This window comes from Myotis nattereri, assembly GCF_964212035.1.
Source record: "Myotis nattereri genome assembly, chromosome: 14".
Lineage (NCBI taxonomy): Eukaryota > Metazoa > Chordata > Mammalia > Chiroptera > Vespertilionidae > Myotis > Myotis nattereri.
This window is the reverse complement of record NC_138089.1, coordinates 21,551,831-21,569,568: the sequence shown is the minus strand read 5'-3', so window position 1 is coordinate 21,569,568 and position 17,738 is coordinate 21,551,831. Positions and strand designations below refer to the sequence as shown.

Here is a 17,738-nt window from a genome sequence, read left to right as displayed (position 1 = left end):
AACTAACGGTAGAAACTGGTGATGGATACTGGGGACCTGTCAGTATTATCTTTGCAACTTCTTATGAATATATAATTATTTCAAAATAATTCAAAAGTAACTATCAAGAGGAGAAACCAAGATGGCGGCATAGATAAACACCGGGAAATAGTCGCCCCACACAACAATTGAAAATTATCCCAAAGGATGGAGCAAACATCGTCCAAAACAACAGGAAGGCTGGCTGAGTGTAATTTCTACAACTAGAAGAAAAGAAAAGCACGCTGAGAGCCAGAGGAGCTGTGGAGGTGGAGTGCAGAGGTACGGCGGCGGCTTGCACGCGCGGAAAGGGGGTGGCACCTGAGGACGCGGCTGTCTTTTTGAATCACAAGCTCCCAACTGCTCTGAACTCCGGTTCCGGGAAGTCTCTGGGGACCCAGGACTCATACGGGGAGAGGCTGGTCTGTCAGGCAGCAGCGGGCGAACTTGAGGGCGGATTTCCCTCAGAGGTGCTTGCAGCCGTTACCGGGACACTGAGACGCGCGACTCCGGGCGTGGAGAATCAGCCATAGCGTCTTTCTCCGCCCCTTTGACTCCCTGAGACTCCGCCCCACCCAGGCTGCGGCAGAGGCTTTTGCATGTGAATGTACCTAACTATAGCCCAGCCAAGCAGACCCGGAACTTCCAAGAGAAGGCCCAAGGCCCCGCAGCGGCTTGCATTGCTTCACAGCTGAGCCTCTTCGTGGTTCCTGCTCTGTGGCCTCAGGCAGGGGCTGAATTAGCACCTCCTTAGAACCAGGAGCCACTGTACCCAGTGGTCAGAGGGGGTCCATTCTCCCACTTCAGACACAGCTGCTTCCCACAGCCAGTTGGACTGGAGGTCAATTCCTCCCAGTGATCCTACAACAACCAAGGCACCAAGAGTGCACCAAGAGTGTCCACCCCGGGTAACTGGGGAGGCTGAGCCACTGGGCCCTACAGGACACCTGGCGCACAGGCCACTCTATCAACACAGGGAAGCAGCCAAAATGCGGAGACAAAGAAACAGGTCACAATTAGCAGAAATGGAGGAGGCCAGACAACTGGATATAGAGTTCAAGGCCACGTTTATAAGGTTTTTCAAGAATTTTATGGAAACCGCCGATAAATTTAATGAATCCCTCAAGGAGTATAGTGAGACCATGGAGGTCATGAAAAAGGACCAACTAGAAATTAAGCATACACTGACTGAAATAAAGAATAATTTACAGAGATCCAACAGAAGACAAGAGGATCCCAAGAATCAAGTCAAAGATTTGAAATGCAAAGAAACAAAAAATACCCAACCGAAAAAGAAAAAAGAAAAGAGATTCAAAAAATACAAAGATAGTGTAAGGAACCTCTGGGACAACTTCAAGCGTACCAACATCAGAATTATAGGGGTACCAGAAGGAGAGAGAGGGCAAGATATTGAAAACCTTTTCGAAGAAATAATGACAGAAAACTTCCCCCACCTGGTGAAAGAAATGGACTTACCAGTCCAGGAAGCGCAGAGAACCCCAAACAAAAGGAATCCAAAGAGGACCACACCAAGACACATCATAATTAAAATGCCAAGAGCAAAAGATAAAGAGAGAATCTTAAAAGCAGCAAGAGAAAGACAGTCAGTTACCTACAAGGGAGTACCCATACGACTGTCAGCTGATTTCTCAACAGAAACCATGCAGGCCAGAAGAGAGTGGCAAGAAATATTCAAAGTGATGAATAGCAAGAACCTGCAACCAAGATTACTTTATCCAGCAAAGCTATCATTCAGAATGGAAGGTCAGATAAAGAGCTTCACGGATAAGAAAAAGCTAAAGGAGTTCATCACCACCAAACCAGCATTATATGAAATGCTGAAAGGTATTCTTTAAGAAGAGGAAGAAGAAAAAGGAACTCTTACCATTTGCCACAGCATGGATGGAACTGGAGAGCGGATAAATACCACAAGATCTCACTTATTTGTGGAATATAATGAACAACATAAACTGATGAACAAGGACTGATCCAGAGACGGAGAGGCTTTGATTGGACTGTCGGGCCTTGGAGGGAAGGTAGGGGAGGGTGGGGGCAAGGGGGAAAGATCAACCAAAGGACTTATATGCAAGCATATAGGCCTAACCAATGGACACGGACAACGGGGAGGTGAGGGGATGAGCGGGGGGAGGGGGGGTAGAGGGTACACATATGTAATATCTTAATCAATAAAAAATATTAAAAAAAAAAGTAACTATCAAAATTAAAATGTTGTTTTTTCAAAACAGAAGTCTATTCATAAAATTTAGTTTTTCAGGAAACACTGTGAGTATCCCCTAGTGCCAGGCTCTTCCAGGTACAGAGAAAGACAACTCATATCCTCAACCAGCTCTCTCTTTAGTGTCAGAAGGTAAGTCAAACCATGTCACCCAGGAAGGTAATATGATTCTGGACTCTGAGGAATGAATTCTGCTCACCAAAACCAATACCTGCATCAAGCTGCTGCTCCCCGTTCATGTCCACAGCACACGGACTATCTCCTTCCCATACAGAGGGTCTTACAGTTCTGCTATGATCTGAAGATTACTTGAAGGTCTCAAGCATCCGTCAATGGGCATCCAAGGGTCCAAATAAAAGGAAAGTGCTAAAAATAAAAAAAAGAACATATAAATAGCCTGAAGCTCAAGTGTGTTTACTCATTCATAAGACATGGCACTCCAGGGACAGAGGGGGAGCAGAACCCGCAAGAAGAAAAAAAAAAAAAGACATGGCACTCCAGTGGGTTGAGAGGGCAGATAAAACAAAAACACACTGGCAGAATAGATGAGAATAGAGAAAATATCAATACCTTTCCTAATTTTGAAGACTGTGTGTGTGTGTGTGTGTGTGTGTGTGTGTGTGTGTGTAGAGAGAGAGAGAGAGAGCATGCTATCAAGATCCTGATGTCTAAAAATCACAAAAGATTAACATATATTTGAATCACTACTTTTTAAACTTAGATTATAATACTTCGCTCCATAATTCCTACCCATAAAAACTCTAACTCTTACTGAATTTATGGGGTGGAGGGTTACCTTTCAATGTTCTGTCTTACTGAATGAATGATACTTAAGATACAGTATATTACCTTATTCAGTTTTCCATTCCACTTACCTAAAATATTAGGCAGAACCAAAAAGTATCAACTATATTAGTTTACAATTATACTTATAAAAGAGAACCCCTCCAAAATAAGCTCTGAACCCATTTATTCTTTTTAAAAGTTTTATTGGAATATAATTCACATATAAAACCACTTTAAGTATACAATTCAATCATTTTTAGTAAATTTGCAGTTGTGTAACCATCACTAGAATCCAGTGTTAGAATATTTCCATCACTCTGTGGTCACTGTTTACTTGGCTATGTGACTTAAGAAGTGACTGGACTTATTTGTGCCAATGGCATCATCTACGAAAGGAAAAAAACTGTACCTGCTTAACGGGACAGAAGAGCACTTAGCATGGAGCTGGCTACACAGTAAACACCGAGTTAACTATTCAGGTTACACTGGCACTGATTTAGCGCATCATCTCTACAGACAGTAAAGTCTCAACACTTCAGCGTGGGTTTGATATAACAAAGCTAGTACTAAGTAAATACCTGTAGGTTCGCTATGCTTTGAAGATGTCATCCACTGCTTATATTCATAAACTCTTAAAATATGCCAGCACATTTTGTACAGAGAACCACACAGTACAAAATAATAACAACAGCAACAATAAATTAAGTTTCAAAGCCAAAAAGATATGAGTTGGGAGAAATGCAGGTCTTATGTAGTTGAAAAGCAAACACTGTGATATTCTTTCTCTCTTTTTTTAAAGCAGAGAAGAAACTTTATTCTGTTTTTAATTTAATTGTTTTCCATCATCATTTATCCCCCCCATACCCTCTTCTACCTTCCCCAAACCCCTCTTCCCTCCCACAATCACCACCCTGTTGTCCATGTCCATGAGTTCTTTTCTGTTCTTTTTTGCTCCATCTGACATTACTTAATTTTAACCAAGGACAATCAATCAGCTCATGGTGTTAATAGGATCATGAGAAATAAACTGATGAAGCATTTTGCTGTGGAACATCTGTTAGATCTCTCTCTTTATTGCTAGTCTGCTATCTTCTTACGTAGTGATGGAGGGAAAAAAGCCATAAAATATGGCTTAGAATATGGACATGTAATTCACCTTTCATTTTTTTCCTTTTATTCCATCTATTTCCAATTCATGTTAAATTGTTTTACGCTCTTGCCCTAGCCGGCTTGGCAGAGTGGATAGAGCGCCAGACTGCGGACTCAAGCGTCCCAGGTTCGATTCCGGTCAAGAGCATGTACCTGGGTTGCGGGCACATCCCCATTGGGGAGTGTGCAGGAGGCAGCTGATCGATGTTTCTCTCTCATCGATGTTTCTAACTCTCTATCCCTCTTCCTTCCTCTCTGTAAAAAATCAATAAAATATATTTAAAAAATTGTTTTACGCTCTTTATTTTATTGTTGAGTTTGGTAGTATAATTCCTTTTGTGGTGACCATAATACATCAAAAGTTATTTATTTAAATAACTTTTCATGAACTAACTGATCTGGACCTTGCTCATCTTATTTAGAATATTTCAGTAAACTGAACAGATGCCTATACATTAAAGTGGATGCTGATAAGATTTGAAGCCAGAATGAGCCATACTAAAATCTGAAACACTTCTAAGAAATATAAATAAAAATGTAAAAGCAAAGTGTACAAAACAAGCTTTGATTACACACACACACACACACAAAACCCAGGTAGAATAACATCAAACTGAATTCACTAGTTCATTTTTAGTGATACATCAAATGAAACCACCACGGAATAATTAACCTTTTAACAGATTTTTTAAAACATCTAAAGCCACCTGAACAACATCTAGTCCACACATGCAATCCACACTCTAAGCCTGTACTACCTTTAGTGTTAATGAACTTTGTGTCCAAGGCTAAAATGAAACAGTAGGAATATATGAAAAGTTACAATAATGCCAGAGAGACTTCTGTAGGATGATTCCTGAGCCAAATGATCTGACATGTCCGACAAATAACTTTTAAAGCACTTAGGAAGGACAGGAAGTCAGTGTGGCTCTAAAGACATATGTATCCAGTATGTATGGTGGTTGCAACAAAAAACTTTAATTCAATACACATTTACCTGGCATTTAGATAGATAGATGATAGATAGATAGATAGATAGATAGATAGATAGAAAGTAATGGAAAATTCCCATTGAAATCTTTGAATTTACACTCCTATCCCCCTACTCAACAGATGAAGGTCCAATAATAATTTCAAATACACTCTTACATTTGGTAAGGCCAAACATTCAGCAAATCAGATGCTCTATTTTTGGCAGATCTGCAGTTGACCCTAACCTTGACAGGAAGCTAGTGGTACAGTCACTGCATTTTTTATTTCCCAACAGCTATAGATTTCTGTTGACTTTTCACTCTCTACAAGTCAATCATCACTTCCTGATCTTGTAAATGTCCTATTTGACAGATTATCTTAATTAAATGTTGTGCTTCCATCTGTCAAATGCCAAATAACTTACCTATTAGGCATAGAGATCTATTGCTTCATTAGTTGTTTGTTGCTGTTGTTTTTAATCTACTGCTACATGTCTAACTACGGAGATAAAAATATAAGTCTGATAGCCCGCCAGTGTAGCTCAGTGGTTAAGCAACAACCTATGAACCAGGAGATCGAGGTTTGATTCCCAGTCGGGGCACATGCTCAGCTTGGGTTGCGGGCTCAATCCCCAGTGGGGAACATGCAGGAGGCAGCCGATCAATGATTCTCTCTCATCATTGATGTTTCTATCTCTCTCCCTCTTCCTTCCACTCTGAAATCAATAAAAATATATTCCCTCTGTCCCATAATAATAGTAGCAAGTGAATATTTATTTAAATGGGAATTATTGGCGAATGCAGCTGTAAGTTATGTTGCAGCGCAAAATTGCGAAGCCTTCAATCAAAATCAATGTTTCATGACATCTGTCATTTGTTTTGACACATCTTTCAATTTTTAGGTTAATCTAATTATTACGAATTATAACTATTTTTCTAATTTCATCCGATGATCAAAATCAATTGTTTTATTTCAGTTGAATATCAACCCATTGTAAAAGTAAGATGAAAAAAAGAGAGCTTTCAAGCAAAGATCGAGTTGCGATTGTCCAGTTCTTGATGCATCAAAAGAAAAAGAAAAAGTTGCAGAAAGGTACAATTACGTTAGCTGCAAAACAATTTAAGTGCAACAGAATGACCGTATCAAGAATTTGGAAACGTGCTTCCGAAAATAACTGTCAAGGAGAATCTTATGCTAATGTTGATTCTTTGAAAAAACAAAACTGTGGACGTAAATGCAGAGATTATGGAGAAAACTTGAAAACCTTAGACATATTCCTCTCAGCAGAAGAGGCACCATATTAGCCTTTTTTTTTTTTAATTAAATCTTTATTGTTCAGATTATTACATTTGTTCCTCTTTTTTCCCCCCATAACTCCCCTCCTCCCAGTTCCCGCCCCACCATCCGCCCTCACTCCCCACCCACTGTCCTCATCCACAGGTGCACGATTTTTGTCCAGTCTCTTCCCGCATCTCCCACACCCCTTTCCCCGCCAAGAATAGTCAGTCCATTCCCTTTCTATGTCCCTGATTCTATTATAATCACCAGTTCATTCTGTTCATCGGATTATTTATTCACTTGATTCTTAGATTCACTTGTTGATAGATGCATATTTGTTGTTCATAATTTGTATCTTTACCTTTTTCTTCCTCTTCCTCTTCTTAAAGGATACCTTTCAGCATTTCATATAATCCTGGTTTGGTGGTGATGAACTCCTTTAGCTTTTCCTTATCTGTGAAGCTCTTTATCTGACCTTCAATTCTGAATGATAGCTTTGCTGGATAAAGTAATCTTGGTTGTAGGTTCTTGGTATTCATCACTTTGAATATTTCTTGCCACTCCCTTCTGGCCTGCAAAGTTTCTGTTGAGAAATCAGCTGACAGTCGTATGGGTATTCCCTTGTAGGTAACTGAGTTTCTTTCTCTTGCTGTTTTTAAGATTCTCTCTTTATCTTTTGCTCTTGGCATTTTAATTATGATGTGTCTTGGTGTGGTCCTCTTTGGATTCCTTTTGTTTGGGGTTCTCCGCGCTTCTTGGACCTGTAAGTCCATTTCTTTCACCAGGTGAGGGAAGTTTTCTGTCATTATTTCTTCAAATAGGTTTTCAATATCTTGCTCTCTCTCATCTTCTGGAACCCCTATAATTCTGATGTTGGTACGCCTGAAGCTGTCCCAGAGGCTCCTTACACTATCCTCGCATTTTTGGATTCTTTTTTCATTTTGCTTTTCCGGTTGGGTGTTTTTTGCTTCCTCGCATTTCAAATCATTGACTTGATTCTTGCGCTCCTCTGTTCTGCTGTCGGGAGTCTGTATAATATTCTTTATTTCAGTCAGTGTATGCTTAATTTCTAGTTGGTTCCCCAATATAACATCGAGGGTCTCATTAGTTTTCTTGTAGATCTCATTAAGTTTATCGGCGGCTTCTAAACAGTTCTTGAGAGACCTTAAAAGTGTGGTTCTGAACTCTATATCTTCCATTGACAATTTTGTCCTGTTTCTTTGTCTCCGCATTTTGTTATGCTTCCTTGGTGCACCCCCTAGTGGTCTTTGTTCGTGGTTTTATAGTTAAATCTTGATTGTTGTAGCTAATTCCAGGGAGGGTTTGACCTCCAGGCCAAGTGGCTATGAGAATCAGCTGTGTCAGCAGTGAGAGAACTTCTGTCCTCTAGGGAGGTGCTAATCTGGCGTTTGCCTGAGGCTATCCGGCAAATGCCTCTGTGCAGGGCTTGGGCGGGGCGGGGCACAGTATCAATAGGGTGGGCCGGAGAGAGCAGTTATGGCGGCTCTCAGTCCTGTCCCCAGGGCTCTGCCTCTCTGAGTCCCAGCACCCGCTGCAAACCTCGGAGAGAAAGCTGCACTCGCTCTGACCGAAGCCAGGCGGTCCCGCTTCTCCCGTTTGAGTCTGGGTCCCTAAAGACTCGCCCGGATCTGGAGCTCAGAGTCTGCGACTCCCTCCCGATTGAAAACGCCAACCGCGCCCTCCGCCGCCAGCCCGCTCCGCGCACTCCGCACCTCAGAATTTGACTTCAGCACTGCGCCTCCTCTGAGTGTCCGTATGCGTTTCTCTTTCCTCCTAGTTGTAGGACTTCCATTCAGCCAGCGTTCCAGTGGTTTTGGGTGATGTCCGTTCCGTCTTTTAGTTTCACTTTTGAAGTAGTTGTTCAAAGCAGCAAACTCCGGCGTTAACCTATGCCGCCATCTTGGTTCTCAGTCTCCATATTAGCCTTTGATAACATTTCTCCCGAAATACTGGATACTACGTGTCTGTCACTTCAACAAGTTATGCTGGAAGCAATGGAGAACGACGGCTCCAATAACTTTAAGCTCACGCACACAGGGAAAGCAAAGCTTCACAGCCAAGGGATCCTACCTACAAGTTTAAAATGCAGTAACAAAATTATAGAAAAATCCAGAAACTATCTGAACACTCAAAATAAAAATTAGGGGTACTATTTTTAATTTATTGTTTAATTTAATCTAGTTTTGTTTTGTTTTTTTAAATATATTTTATTGATTTTTTACAGAGAGGAAGGGAGAGAGATAGAGAGTTAGAAACATCGATGAGAGAGGAACATCGATCAGCTGCCTCCTGCACATCCCCCACTGGGGATGTGCCCGCAACCCAGGCACATGCCCCTGACCAGAATCGAACCTGGGACCCCTCAGTCCGCAAGCCGACGCTCTATCCACCGAGCCAAACCGGCTTCGGCTAATCTAGTTTTTTTGATAATAAATGTTGCGTTCTATATTTACTTTCTTTTGCTACTATTATTATGGAAAAATTACATTCATCAACTGCTACTATTATTATGGGACAGAGGGAGTATTAAAATATGAACGCAGTGCAGTATTAGTACAAGAAAAGACAAGTACATGGATAACATAGAATAAGGTTAAGAAGTAGATCCATTTACATGAGAGTATAGTCCAGTGATGGCAAACCTATGACACGCGTGTCAGAGGTGACATGCGAACTCATTTTTTTGGTTGATTTTTCTTTGTTAAATGGCATTTAAATATATAAAATAAATATAAAAAATATAAGTCTTTGTTTTACTACGGTTGCAAATATCAAAAAATTTCTATATGTGACACGGCACCAGAGTTAAGTTAGGGTTTTTCAAAATGCTGACACGCCAAGCTCAAAAGGTTCACCATCACTGGTATAGTCTGTGATAAAATGGAATCGCATATCAATTGTGAAAAGGTGAACAAACAAATAGTGCGTAAGAATTGGAAAACCATTCAGAGAGGGGAAAAAATTAGATCCTTACTTCATGCTGTCACATCAAAAAATTCCAGGTGAATTAAAAGAGCAAAACATGAAAAACAGGACTCCAAACAAATTAAAAAGAAAACATGAGAGAATATAGTAGTTATAAGCATAACTTTGGGGTATACTTCTTAAGCAAGGAATCCATAAAATAGATCACATTTGGCCACATAAACATTTAAAACTTCTGATTGGCAAAAACAACGTTAAAAGCCAAAGCCAAGCTACTGACTAGAAGAAAATATTTTCAGCATTTATAATAGACAAAGGATTAATAGCCATAATCACAGCAGAAAGCCCATACAAACCAATAAAGAAAAAACCCCCAAACCTAATAGGGGGAAAAAGTTATGAACAGAAATTTTACAAAAGAAATGCAATTGACCAATAATTACATGATAATACGCTCAACACCAACAGGTACGAGTCATTTTTCAATCAGACTGATTGAAATATTAATAAAGAATGAATAACATCCCATTTGGGAGAAGACATGGAGAAACGGATGCTCCCGTTACCAGGGGAAGAGCACAGATGGCTACAACCCTTTCACAGAGACTCAGGAGGAAAGCGCAGGAGCAAAGCCTTCGCACTAGGGAGCAGGACGCTTCTGCCTCACCCCGGCAGAGAGTAGAGTGATTCATGTGCCCGTCCCTCCCTGGAGGCTGCCTCTTGTCCAATCATTCACAACATTTTAACTCCCTCTCTTTCTCCTCAAAGCCTTCAGCAAAGGGGTGAATTTAAGGCCGGGTGCTTTGGGTTTCTGCTGTTTTGTTTTGTTATGTTAAGCACACAGGTATTTTTTAAGAACTTTATGTTAGAGTTTAAAGACTCCTAGACTATAATCACAGGTGCTGTGTAATTTTCACTGGAATTTTATAAAGAATTTAAGGCTCTAAAATAAGCAGATTATCAGTTGTGAATAAATACCAAGGACCTCTGGATAGGTTACTACCCCTCAAAATCACTACATGCACCTACACAGCATCTATATTATATATATATATAAAACCCTAATATGCAGATAGACCGAACGGCAGAACAACCAAACAACCAGTCCCTATGATGTGCTCTGACCACCAGGGATGCACGCAGAACTTGGCGGGCGATGGCCGCAGAGGGATGGTGGAGCAGGTGAGCGGGGGCACCAGACCCAGGTGGGGCACCGGTCGCTGTCATCGGGGTAAGCCTCTGGTGGTGACTGAAAATTCATTGCTCCCGCACGCCACAGTCCCTCACAGCGCTCTCACCTGCTGCCAGTGCCGGAGCTGCTTGCACCCGCTGCCGGTGCCCAGCGCCGGCCCTGATTGCTCGGCACCTTCAGCGGGTGCGAGCAGCGGCTGCCAGCCTCGACTGCCCCTGAGGGCTTTTCCACCTCCCCCTGCGCTGCTTGCACCCACTGCTGGCGTTGGCGCCAATCAGCGCAGTCAGCAGGTGCGAGTGGGGCCGGTGCCATCAGCACATGGGAGCGGCGGCAGCAGGAATGGGGCTGCCGGCAGATAGGGGACTGGGGGTCATGGCAGGAGGGACCAGGTGGGGGTGCAGAGGATGGGCCGAGACCTACCCTTGTGCCCACCTCAGCTTCCATGTGCACAAATTCGTGCACTGGGCCCCTAGTAGTCAGATAAAAACCAGCCCCTCAGGAACGCCTCCCAGTTCCAGGGCAATGCTGCTGCCCCCTGGGGCATCCCTAGGGAAACAGCAGGACAGAGACAGGCTGCTGCAGAACACTGGGTCATCATGTCACATCCACAATCTAAGAATCTTGCTGAACATTTAACAATGATGTGAGGAACAAGTACAAGCTATTTAGATTAACAACAAAAACCACAAAAAACTCTTCAGGAGGTTTTAAAATAAGAGCTTCCAGAAAGGAAGGAGACCTCTGGTTATTACTAGAGACATGCTGCAACACATGTTAAATCTGTAAATAATTTAGTGCAAAAAGTTAAATACGTATAAGGGGGAAAAGCCTAGATTATGAATCTAATTAAACTCATATGCAAGATGTAAAATAATTGGCAGAACACAGAGCACTTAACCTGTTATTCTAGAACTCAGCAGGATGTCTGGTAGCCTTTTGGAGGGTCAGTATTAGGACTTAGTCACAGCTTGTTGTTTGCTTTTACAGATTTCAATACCCACATCTACTAATCTATACAGTAAACATCCTCTGAAAACCGGAAGTGCCTATGTTAAGTCTCTCTATATATTTTTGGTTAAATCTCTACACCTTTTAAACAACAACAAAACCCCAAATGCCCCTTCTCTTTTTCCCCTAAAAACTATGTTTTTTTTCTACCATTAATTATTTAAGTAAACTTAAATACAACACTACAAGGTTGCCAAGTTTTCTAAGATCAGCACTTACCAATCTATTCCACTTTCTAGCATGTAATACAAAAGTATCTATATAATTTTCAATCCTAATAATACTGACTATGCTACACTAATTTTCATGTTTTATTTAAAAAATCATCTTTCATCTTTACAAAATATGAAATTTTTTAGTCTTGGACAAAACTATCATTGAAACCGAGACAGGTGCCTGAAGTCATCAAAACAAGTAGACAAGAATTCAAAGCCTTGTTATTTGCAAATTAACAAAAAGTAGCCTTAAAGCAAATAACTGGTTATTAGTTTTTCTCAGAGAGAAAAATATCCAGCTTGCGTTCCAAAGGCTGGTTGATTTTTAGGATGAGGAGAGGGTAGAGAAAACAAGATTATTTTAATTGTATTTAAGCTGTTCAGAAAATAAATGAGCTAGTTGATCAAAATACAGCCCCTCACTCAGGAAAAACCAAGCACACACTGCATCAACATGTTTTTCCTCAATACTTTCTCGCAGGATCTGAGACTATAAATACAGTATTATTCCCTATTAAAATATGAAAAAGAATTTGATTCAGTTGTTTAAGTTTACACTAAATTCTTCCAACATGATAATTTGAAGATTATCACAAGCTTAGCACATCAAGGTTGGAATTTCAAGGCCTACAGTCAGTTGACAGGACACTCAGTCAATCCTCACTGACTTGGAAACCAAAACCCAGTGAATGATTGAAGAACCTTCATGTCAAATCCAACTATGAAAAAGTCATACGCTTACTTCAGATTCCTCTCAAAGCAACCTTATAAGAAAAAAGAAGATCAATAAGCCATTCAAGCACTTGACTGAATCTTTAAGAAAATGTCAAACAAATTCAGATTGCCAGTTAGATTTCAAAGAGCCAACAAGAAGGAAGGGAAAGCGCTCAGCTGGTGTGGCTCAGTGGCTGAGCAACAACCTATGAACCAGTAGTTCAATTCCGGTCAGTGCATGTGCCCAGGTTGCGGGCTCAATCCCCAGCAGGGGGTGTGTAGGAGGCAGCTGATCAATGATTCGCTCATCATTGATGTTTCTAACTATCCCTCTCTCCCTTCCTCTCTGAAATCAATAAAAAATATTTTTTAAAAAAGAAAGAAAGAAGGGAAGGAAAGTGTCCCCAACTTCAACAAATTCTATGATGAGAACTTTTACACATTATGGAATTTGGCCCTGGGAATTTTGACATTAGCACACTTTGTAAAACAAACAAATAAACCTAATAAATAAACATTACTACAGTAGGGTTTGCCCGGTCAACATTGCAATTTTGAAGAGATATTGACGGAGTGGGATAAAGTATGAAGAGAATAAAATAATTTTTCCATTCATCAAATGATGAGTGATGACGTTCAAAATATAAACATTTTTTCCTTTTGCTCACTCCCCCACCCCAATACGTAAGTACTTCATACTCAAATCACTGTCTCATTTTCAAACATTTGCTTAGTGCCATGAGGAACTACAGCTAGCCCTGCACTTTCACATACATTAAGTCAGCTGCCTGGGTAATTTTTTAAAATCTTTCTTTGTTTCACTAAATAACTGAGACTGATGAATCCAAAAGTTAGAAGGAACTTTAACAGGCCACATCTAGTCCAACGGTCCTCCGGTTTTTTGGTTCTACACCATCCTCGTGCCCCAACATTTCCACAACGAACATCTCTCCGTGAACCTACGGTGCTTTTCCAGCAAGTTCTTCCCCACCCATTCCTGGGGAGGCAGCTGCCCACTCTGCATTCAAACACCCTCAATAATGTAGTGACATAAAACTCCCATGAACATCTTCCTGGACAATCTATCCTACTTCTGAGCAGCTCCATCCCAAAACCTGTCCTTAAACAGCCCCCAAGTGGCTTCTACCCATTGGTGTTGCCACTCAGAATGAGTCTGTGCCTTTTCCGCTCACACAAGAGCCCTTCGCACAGCTGAGAAAACGAACAGTGCTTCCCAAGACAGGTCCCGAGTCCCCTCACCGCGCTAGTCTTCCTCTGAAAACACTTCAGTTTATCTGTATTCCCTCAGAACACAAAAGAACAAATTAAAACCTTGAAATGATTTTGATTTAACTTTACACAGTCTACTACTTATGTAACCAGGCAAAATATTTCAGGCTTGATGGAACAAAGAGCTGTTCCCTTCCCATTATGTTTATTTAAATTTTACCAATCACAGAACTAAACAGAGATTTTCCCAAAGAAGACAACCATCTCATAAAAGCAGAGCAACTTTCAGAAGGAGAAAATAACTAAATACACATTCCCAAGGAGAATTTAATTCTTCCTCTTCAAAATTAGCATGGCGTTTCATGGGACTTCTGGAAGGGCACTTTGGCCTACCTGCGCCTCTGGGACTGGCCCTGCCATAGTTTTTCTCTATGATTTGGACAGTATCTAACAGCAGTAAACATGCAATTTATGTCTGCTGAGTGAAATTAATTGGGGGTAGTTCTGTCACCCATTCAGATAGAATTTGAGTCTCAACTCGCAATACTTTTTTAAAGAAATCTTTATTGTTGAAAGTATTACATATGTCCTCTTTCCTCCTTCCCTCCCCCCCACTGACCTCCTCTAACCTGCCTTTGCTCCCTGCCCCATGCCTTCACCACTCTATTGTCTGCGCCCACAGGTTATGCATATATGCATGACGTTCTTTGGTTGATCTTTTCCCACCCACCCACCCTCCCCTGCCTTCCTTCTGAGATTCGACAGTCTGTTTCATGCTTCTATGTCTCTGGATCTATTTTGTTCATCAGTTTATTTTGTTCATTAGATTACATATTTGAGTGAGATCATGTGATACTTACCTTTCTCTGACTGGCTTATTTCACTTAGCATAATACTCTCCATGTCCATCCATGCTGTTGCAAATGGTAAAAGTTCTTTCTTTTTTATAACTGCATAGTATTCCATTGTGTAAATGTATCACAGCTTTTTTATCCACTCATCTGCTGATGGACACGTGGGCTGTTTCCAAATCTTAGATACTGTAAATTGCGCTGCTATGAACATAGGGGTGCATATGAAAAAGAAGTAACTTATCAACGAGGAAGCCTGGCAGATACCACTTGCAGCTGCTGCTCATCAAAAATAGGACAAACTGAAGTTCATGCCACTTGATAGGAGGATACAATGAGACAGTATCATTTCTGTGCTATTCTTGCCAAAGATGTAAAACCCGAGTTTAATCTTGAGAACATCAGACAAACCCAAACTGAGAGACATTCTACAAAATAAAAGCCTATAATCCCGACACATCAAGACAATGAAAATCCAAAGAAAGACTAAAGAAGACTTGGCAACTAAATGAAAAGCATGATTCTAAATTGGATCCTTCTGTTCTCACCAAAAAAGAGGGGACATGGGGAGTGGGAGACTTTATTGTGACAACTGGTCAAAGTGGGGTCTAAGGAGTTCTGGATGGTAATAATGTGTCAAGATTCACTTCCTGATTTTGACGGTTGCATTGTACTTGTAGACAAATGATCTTACTGTAGGAAATACACACCGGGGCATTCCTGAGTGATGAAGCATCAGATGGACAACTTATTGCCAAAGGTTCACCAGGGATAAGGGTTATAAATATGCAGTATTTATAACTTTTCTCTGTTTCGTTTTGTTGTTGTTAACCCTCACCTGAGGATATTTTTTCATTGATTTTAGAGAGTGGAAGGGAAGGGGGAGAGACAGAGAGAGAGAAACATTGATGTGAGACACATCGATTGACTGTCTCCTACATATGTCTCAATTGGGGCTGGGGATCAAGCCTGCCACAGAGGTATGTGCCCTTGACCCTTCAGTTCTGCTGAGGCTCTAACCATTTAGCAAACCGGCTAGGGCTCTGTTTTTGACTGTTTAAAGTTTGTAATGCCCTAGTTGGTTTGGTTCACTGGATAAAGCATCAGCCCAAGGACTGAAGGATCACGAGTTCGATTCCAGTCCAGGGCATGTACCTCAGTTGCAGGCTCGATCCCAGCCCTAGTGGGGAGGGGAGGGGGGGCGAGGGGTGTGTGTGTGTGTGCGAGGCAACCAATCAATGTATCTCTCTCACATCAATGTTTCTCTCTGTCTCTCCCTCTCCCTGCCACTCTCTCTAAAAACTCAATGAAAAAATATCCTCAGATGAGGATGAACAAAAAATAACAAAAAGATTTGTAACTATTTTAAATAATTAGATCTCTTCAAAATGAGAGTAATATATATAATCTTAATACATACATATGTATTCTTTCCAACAAGAGTGTTCTCTCTGTAGAAAGAGTACTAAAGGGACCTTGCATTTAATCACTGGGAAAGTATAACAACAAAAAACGGCATTCTGCATAGTAACCTTGACTTCAAACTAGTTCATTACATGCCCTTGGAAGATGCTTCACCCTTCTGAGAGGTCTCGATATCTTTATCTATAAAAGTGCAAAAACCACCTTGTTTACAGAGTGGCTGAGGATGAAATGAGATGGCATGTTTGAGAACGCCTATCAGATTATAAACACTCAAAACTAGTTCTCTCCCATTTCCAAGCAATCTACTTACAGTTTCCATCTACTTAAGGAGTTTACATCTTAGTGAGCCTCCAAAGTAGGCTTCCTAACCTCAAACACTCTTCAGGTTCAAGGCATGTTAAAGATTCTTTACTCTGATGCCCTTGCTTCACAGATGAGGAAATGAGACCTGGACTTTCGCATTGCGAGGCGAAGCGTCTCCCATCACAGAGACACAGCATTGGTCTGGAGCACCAGGCACCTGACATGCTCACATTTCATCTTCTCTGAAGCAAGTGTTATTATTTACAGGGGAGGAAATCAAGGCTCAAGCAAGGTTAAGAAACTTACTCAGATCCCTAGCCTGCTTGGCTCAGTGGATAGAGCGTCAGCCTGCGGACTGAAGGGTCCCAGGTTCAATTCCGGTCAAGGGCACATGCCTGGGTTGTGGGCTCAATCCCCAGTGGGGGTGTGCAGGAGGCAGCCGATCAATGATTCTCTCTCATCACTGATGTTTCTATCTCTCTCTCCTTCTCCCTTCCTCTCTGAAACCAATAAAGAAATATATATATTTTTTTAAAAAAAAAAAAACTTACTCAGAACTCGGGTCTCTTTTACTCTAAAATTCATACATTTTCCCAATGTTATCTCTGTCATTTCCAAACGTGAATAAGAAAGACACAACACACGTGTCTGAAAGGTTTTTCTGTACCCTATGCACTCAAGAAATTATTCTGTTACTCACACAGTTGTCAAAATGTTATCAGTGTAAAACAAATCATTTAACCACTAAATCTTTGTCCATCAGCATCCTCAGCAATTTACAATGATCTGTCGACTCTCCTATCCCAAACTTGTTCACTAAAAATCAGCAACAGTGTTATATGAGATAAATTCTCAAAGTGTCTTTCTACCTTAAGCAGTTTCTCTTATTCCTGCTGTTTAAAGCAAGGTTCTCGACCTGGAGTCCTAGGGTCCATGAAGAGAATTCAGGAGTCTGTGAATTTGAATGAAAGTTTTTACATTTGCTTTCACTAACCTCAAATAGAAATCTAAGATTTCCTTCCAATATGAGTGTAGGCAAGAAATCACAGCAACATCAGCAGTAACTTTGTCACTACCGAACAGATATTTTCCTATCACATTACAGGTGATACAAATCTATATATAACTGATTTCCTTTTTAATTGTGTCATTTTCTTTTTTGAAAAAATCCTTGCCCGAAGATATGTTTTATTGATTTTTTTTAGAGAGGAAGAGGGAGGGAGAGAGAAAGAAACATCGATGTGAGAGAGAAACATTGATCGGTTGCCTCCTATACACACCGAGGTATGTGTCCTGACCAGGAATCAAACCCACAACCTTTTGGTGTACAGGATGACTCTCCAATCAACTGAGCGACCCAGCCAGGGCAATCCTATGTATTTTATTTATTTAAAACCATTAGCGGAGAACAAGTC

General features: G+C 41.0%; 1 protein-coding gene across 1 annotated transcript in view; it reads right to left on the bottom strand.

Annotated features, from left to right (window-relative positions):
• Nucleotides 1–17,738, bottom strand: part of SFMBT1 (Scm like with four mbt domains 1) — a 99,795-nt gene that overhangs the window by 47,477 nt on the left and 34,580 nt on the right. The window contains exon 2 of the mRNA XM_081106150.1: nucleotides 2,466–2,620. Coding sequence (XP_080962276.1) covers nucleotides 2,466–2,493 — 28 coding nt within the window. The 5' untranslated portion in view covers nucleotides 2,494–2,620. The remainder of the gene's footprint in view (nucleotides 1–2,465; nucleotides 2,621–17,738) is intronic.